Source organism: Salmo trutta, unplaced genomic scaffold, assembly GCF_901001165.1.
Source record: "Salmo trutta unplaced genomic scaffold, fSalTru1.1, whole genome shotgun sequence".
NCBI lineage: Eukaryota > Metazoa > Chordata > Actinopteri > Salmoniformes > Salmonidae > Salmo > Salmo trutta.
Genome location: NW_021822200.1, coordinates 346854 through 352798, shown reverse-complemented (window position 1 = coordinate 352798; position 5945 = coordinate 346854). Strand labels below are relative to the sequence as shown.

Sequence of the window (5945 nt, the reverse complement as noted above, 5' to 3'; positions counted from 1 at the left end):
GTAAACAAGGAGCTATAACAACCTACCCCAGATCTTAAATGGTGATATTACTGTAAACAAGGAGGAGCTATAACAACCTACCCCTGATTTTAAATGGTGATATTACTGTAAACAAGGAGGAGCTATAACAACCTACCCCTGATTTTAAATGGTGATATTACTGTAAACAAGGAGGAGCTATAACAACCTACCCCTGATTTTAAATGGTGATATTACTGTAAACAAGGAGGAGCTATAACAACCTACCCCAGATCTTAAATGGTGATATTACTGTAAACAAGGAGGAGCTATAACAACCTACCCCTGATTTTAAATGGTGATGTTACTATAAACAAGGAGGAGCTATAACAACCTACCCCTTATTTAAAATGGTGATGTTACTATAAACAAGGAGGAGCTATAACAACCTACCCCTTATTTAAAATGGTGATATTACTGTAAACAAGGAGGAGCTATAACAACCTACCCCTTGTTTAAAATGGTGATGTTACTATAAACAGTGCTATAACAACCTATCGATGATTTTAAATGGTGATATTACTGTAAACAAGGAGGAGCTATAACAACCTACCCCTTATTTTAAATAGTGATATTACTGTAAACAAGGAGGAGCTATAACAACCTATCGATATGGTGATATTACTGTAAACAAGGAGGAGCTATAACAACCTACTCCAGATCTTAAATGGTGATGTTAATGTAAACAGAGCTGTAAGAACCTACCCCTGATTTTAAGTCGTGATATTACTGTAAACAGAGCTATAAGAACCTTTCCCTGATTTTAAATGGTGATGTTACTGTAAACAAGGTGACAATGGGCAGTTTTTTTTAAATACAGCGAATAGTTTAATATCAAAAAAGGGTAACATAATCCATAAATCCATTTAAAGAATGCTTTTGAATCTTAATCAACTGAAAACATTGTACAGATCAAGTGAGAATAATAGCCTGATTTATAAACAGTGTCAAATCAAGTGGGGTCAAACACAACAAGCAACATCCATGATCTAAACAAATAACAATAGGAACTCAAACATGAGGATATATCAAACAATCAAAGAGCAAACATTATCATCATTACATTCTAGAGCTCAAATACATTCACACATTACACTGACATAACATGAAGAATAACAAAACTACCTGTAGGTCCATAGGTTTATAATAACAATACACTGTAAACTTAACTTGAACAAAAGTGCAATCATATTGAAATGGGTTGAAATAAATTACTAGGTTATTTAGAAGATAAAATAAATAGATACATCTATTCTACTTGGTGTATGTTATAATAAAGTACATTCAAACAGTAGGTGGTGCTGTCCTAATAGATGAGGTAACCTAGCCTGACGACTCAAACTAAATTCTTCCTGCTGCTTTGTCGTTCACTACATACTTTAGTCTGAACAGGGTTAGGGTTATTATTGAAGTTGTTGGAGGTGACGAGGGGCATGATGGGCGTTGTACTCAAATCCAGACTCATTGCGAAGAAGAAACGAACGTCCTTGGGCGTGGCGTAACGTTTGGCCGGAGCAAGGAGTTTGGGTAGCCAGGCAACAGGTAACCTACCTCATATCACAACACTCCCCTACAAGAGGCCATCAATCTCTCAAACCTAAAAGTGCCATTTCAGTACCTCTAAACAGCATTAACCATATCATGGCTTATATAATGCATGTGATAATTAGCTTATTTATGACTGCGTAAGAATGACTCAACAAGGTTCAACATCCAGGCTCAGTAACAACAGGTGCTCCAGTCCTCAACAAAAACAGCTGTCAGCTACAGTGCATATAAGCACGGTCAGCAACAGACAGATGTTTACACAATGCTCCTAAGAGGGTCCTGCTCGTCTGCTGTGGTTGTCAACACTGCTTGCCTGCAACCTGCCAGATAGAATGTGAAGGTTACTATACTGTACTACAGTGAATCTAAAAGGACGTTCTCCATAAACATTCCTGAGCTCCAAGACATGCGTTGCTCACAGTTTATTTGATAAAAGTCAGAACCATATATAGAGTTGATGACTCAATTCATTCCATTTGTCTTACTAAGAATATTAAAATAAAGATATTACATATTACAGATAATCTTGTACGGACTCACCTTTTTTCTTTTGAAGCTCGACACAGCCAAAGATGACTAAAAGGGAAATGATTAGGAATACTGGAATGGCAACAGCCCACGGGGATGTCCTCTTGTCATCTGGAAGGTGAAACATGAAATTCCACTAAGCATGTGTTTGGAGAGACAGCATTTACTCAGAAGAGAAAGACGAGTAATTTTACATCCTTCCTTTTTAATGCATTCAGTTTGAATAACATGTTGACATCATGTTCTGTCCCATCTATCCAATCATATCATCCATCATGTAGCTTCCCTGAGGATCTGGAAACTACCCAGAACTCAACACAGCACTTGACTACAGTGTGATTTTAAAAGGGAGTGACTCGTGATGCTTTGCCATGGTAGTCAACATTAAACCCAACAGGTGAGATAAGATTACTAACAGCACTAATAGCATCACAACATTAGCCTTTTGGAACCAGCCTGAAATCGCTGCGTTCTGTTCACAGGAAACAGAATGTTGCACTATTGCACGATGATGCTGGTCACAAGGCTTTCACATCATGTCCCTGGGGATGATGTAGCCTGTAAATAGAACGCCAAATTCATGTATCCAAATGTAAATGTTAACTATTAACATCATGAATTTGGCATGCTATTTATAGAGCTAGGGATGATGTTTTCTCATAGTTGTTTTCAAGTTGGACTAATCTGACATGCTAAAATAGTATGGTTTAGAAGTATATAATAGGTCAACATTACGTACCCTCTTCAACCTCCCTCTCTCCACTCTCTCCAGGGAGAATAGGAAGCAGGACCCGCTCGTGTCTCTGTGTCCTCATCCCATTGTTTACGATACAGTCCACGTATCCCCCTGAACCTGGCAACAGTTGGAGGGTGATGTTGCTAATGGCTGTGACAGTTTGGTCTTTGTTAATGACAGTCCAGTTGTTAGGTGTCTTTATGGGTGCTGCTGCAGAAATGTTCCATTGGATCCAAGGTGCTGGTTTACCCGTGGCAGAGCAGCTGACCACAACTTCCATGTCTGCTTTAGATTCAGTGCTGGGGACTTTTTGCATTGTGGCTCTCACTTCAGATACACCTTTGAATAGATGAAACAGAGAATATTAGATCATGTTGAGTTTATTTATATTGCTTATTTTACCTTTATTTTACCAGACATATCAATTAAGAAGAGCTTAAAAAACTATCTATCATGTTTTCATATATGGTTTGACACCAGCCAATTTTCCTTATAAATGCATGCAGAGTTCATGGTCTTTCTGAAAGTTTTGGGATTCAGACATTTTTTAAATCCTGCCAGTGATGTAACAATGCCAATATGGTGATTTATAATTGCAGATTTCTGGTGTTCTAAAGCATAGTGTTTCTATTCTCCTAATAAACCCCTAATAAACCTTTACACCTCCCATACTGTATTATTCAGATATCATGCCTTAGCAAATGTCCTGCTGTAAAAAGGGTGACTAAAGGATTATTCTATATTTGGCGAAGCACCAGATGTAAGGACCTTTATATTACCTGTATTGGTTTTGCTTATAAATGTATTAGTGAAGCATCTACAGTGCATTCGTAAAGTATTCAGACTGCTTCCCTTTTTCTAAAATGTATTCTTAAACGGAGTAAATAAAAAAAGTTCATCAATCTACACACAATACCCCATAATGACAAAGCAAAAACATGTTTACACATTCTTGCAATCATAAAAAATTACTTCAATATCACATTTGTTTTATTGAAAATGTAATCCATTTTAGAATAAGGCTGTAACGTAACAAAATGTGCAGAGTCATGGGGTCTGAATACTTTCCGAATGTACTGAAGGTATTGCTTATGAAGTCTTTATGAATGCTCGATAAGAGGAAACCCCCAGTGACTTTCACTTCTATTCCAGTACCAGCACACCTGATTCAACTAGGTCTATTCCAGGCTGGATAATTAGTTCACCAGGCGTGCTTGTACCTGTGCTGATTTACGATTATTATTTTGAGTTACAATATCACTTACATTAAAATATAACTTCAACTGAATAGAGAACAATAGAGGTAAGTCCTAAAACTGTTGTTATTCAGTGCATTAAATACCTTGAACGGAAAGACAAGTCTGCTTGCGTCTTGAACCACTCGGGTAAACATTGAAGGAGCAAATATAGCAGGCTTCGTCCGACCATGTTACATTCTTCACCGTAATGGACGTCGAGTTGAGAGATGCCTCCGTGAAAACCACCTTGCCTCGGTGCGGGTCTATGATTTGAGCTCCAAACCGCTTGCTGTAGGTGGCCAGATTCTCCACCGAGTCGTCTTTGAACAGCCTCTGCCAGGTGACTTGCAGCACACCTGTCGAGTCCGCATGGGTGCAGGTATATGATGCGTCGGCATTGAAGTCAACCCTGGTGTCTCCTCTAGCTACGACGTTGACAGAGACCGCTACAAAAGGAAGAAGGCAAGTTTACAGGTAAATAAATGAAACAAGTTTAGCCTACATACAAAATAATCAATTACCTGTCAAACTTGGTAAATGTTGTTTACTTAACATATCTCATTTTATATGAGCAGAGTCAACCCCAAGTCAGAAGCCATGGAAAACAATTTACCTTCAGAGAGCAAGCATAAGAGAATGAGAAAAGTCTTCATTCTCAGCTGGTGAATGTTGACTAAAGCTCATGGTTTCTCACGTTGAATCATATATAATATATTGCTTCGTTAGTTGCACGTGAAGTGAGTCAGATTCACCGAAAGTGAAAGAATGTTTTTGGAAAGCCCTTAAATTGTTGATGCGGGAAGCCTTGAGAGTAGCCTAGTTCCCCAGTGGTTCCCGGTCGTAGCCAATTACAACGTGACATCTACTGTAAATTAAATGACAAGGAAGAAGGAACTGTTAGTTCTTGTATTTTCTGTGGCTCACAGTAGGCTGAACCTTAATGACGTCATAGCAAAAAAAATGAAATGGGAAATCTATTTAGCTATAGTTTGTTGACGTAACATTATTTTTGTTCACAGGCTCTGTGCCAAACTAAACTCCAATTTAGAGGCCATCACATCAAAGGCATCAACAGGCTACTACAACTACAGATAGTTCCAAACAAATTGGCTGCTTATGCTGCACCCCCAGAAACTATACCGAACAGAAATAAACTCAACATGCAACAATTTTATTATTTTACTGTGTTTCAGTTAATATAAGGAAATCAGTCAATTGAAGTAAATTTATTAGGCCCTAATCTATGGATTGACTGGGCAGGGGTGCAGCCATGGGTGGGCCTGGGAGGGCATAAACCCACCCAATGGCAGCCAGGCCCATGCCATTCAGAATGAGTTTTTCCCCACATAAGGGCTTTATTACAGACAGAAATACTCCTCTGTTTCATCAGCTATCCGGGTGGCTGGTCTCAAACGATCCCTCAGGTGAAGAAACTGAATGTGGAGGTCCTGGGCTGGAGTGGTTGCATGTGGTCTGCGGTTGTGAGGCTGGTTGGACGAACTGCCAAATTCTCTAAAATGACGTTGGAGGCGGCTTATGGTAGAGAAATGAACATTAAATTCTCTGGCAACAGTTCTGATGGACATTCCTGCAGTCAGCATGTCAATTGCACACTCTCTCAACTTGAGACATCTGTGGCATTGTTGTGTGACACAGCTGCACATTTTAGTGGCCTTTTATTGTCCCCAGCACAAGGTGTACCTATGTAATGATCATGCTGTTTAATCAGCTTCTTGATATGCCACACCTGTCAGGTGGATGGATTATCTTGGCAAAGTAGAAATGCTCACTAACAGGGATGTAAACAAATTTGGGCACAAAATTGGAAAGAAATAAGCTTGTTGTGCATATGTAAAACTTCTGGGATTTTTTATTTC

General features: G+C 38.9%; 1 protein-coding gene across 1 annotated transcript; it reads right to left on the bottom strand.

The window, feature by feature from the left end:
- Window positions 1–822: 822 nt before the first annotated feature.
- Window positions 823–5027, bottom strand: LOC115180893 (OX-2 membrane glycoprotein-like). The gene is made up of 5 exons (XM_029743043.1): window positions 4682–5027; window positions 4173–4514; window positions 2834–3169; window positions 2107–2205; window positions 823–1886 (listed from the first exon to the last, which is right to left on the bottom strand). Exons 1-5 carry the CDS (start codon window positions 4719–4721, stop codon window positions 1822–1824), a joined length of 882 nt encoding a protein of 293 aa, XP_029598903.1. The 5' UTR covers window positions 4722–5027; the 3' UTR covers window positions 823–1821.
- Between the last annotated feature and the right edge of the window lie 918 nt (window positions 5028–5945).

Coding starts and splice junctions, on each gene's coding strand:
- LOC115180893 (XM_029743043.1), bottom strand. CDS start 4,721: ATGAAGACTTTTCTCATTCTCTTATGCTTGCTCTCTGAAG. Junction 4,515..4,681: donor CTTATGCTTGCTCTCTGAAG/GTAAATTGTTTT, acceptor TTCCTTTTGTAG/CGGTCTCTGTCAACGTCGTA. Junction 2,206..2,833: donor AGAGAGGGAGGTTGAAGAGG/GTACGTAATGTT, acceptor TTCACCTTCCAG/ATGACAAGAGGACATCCCCG.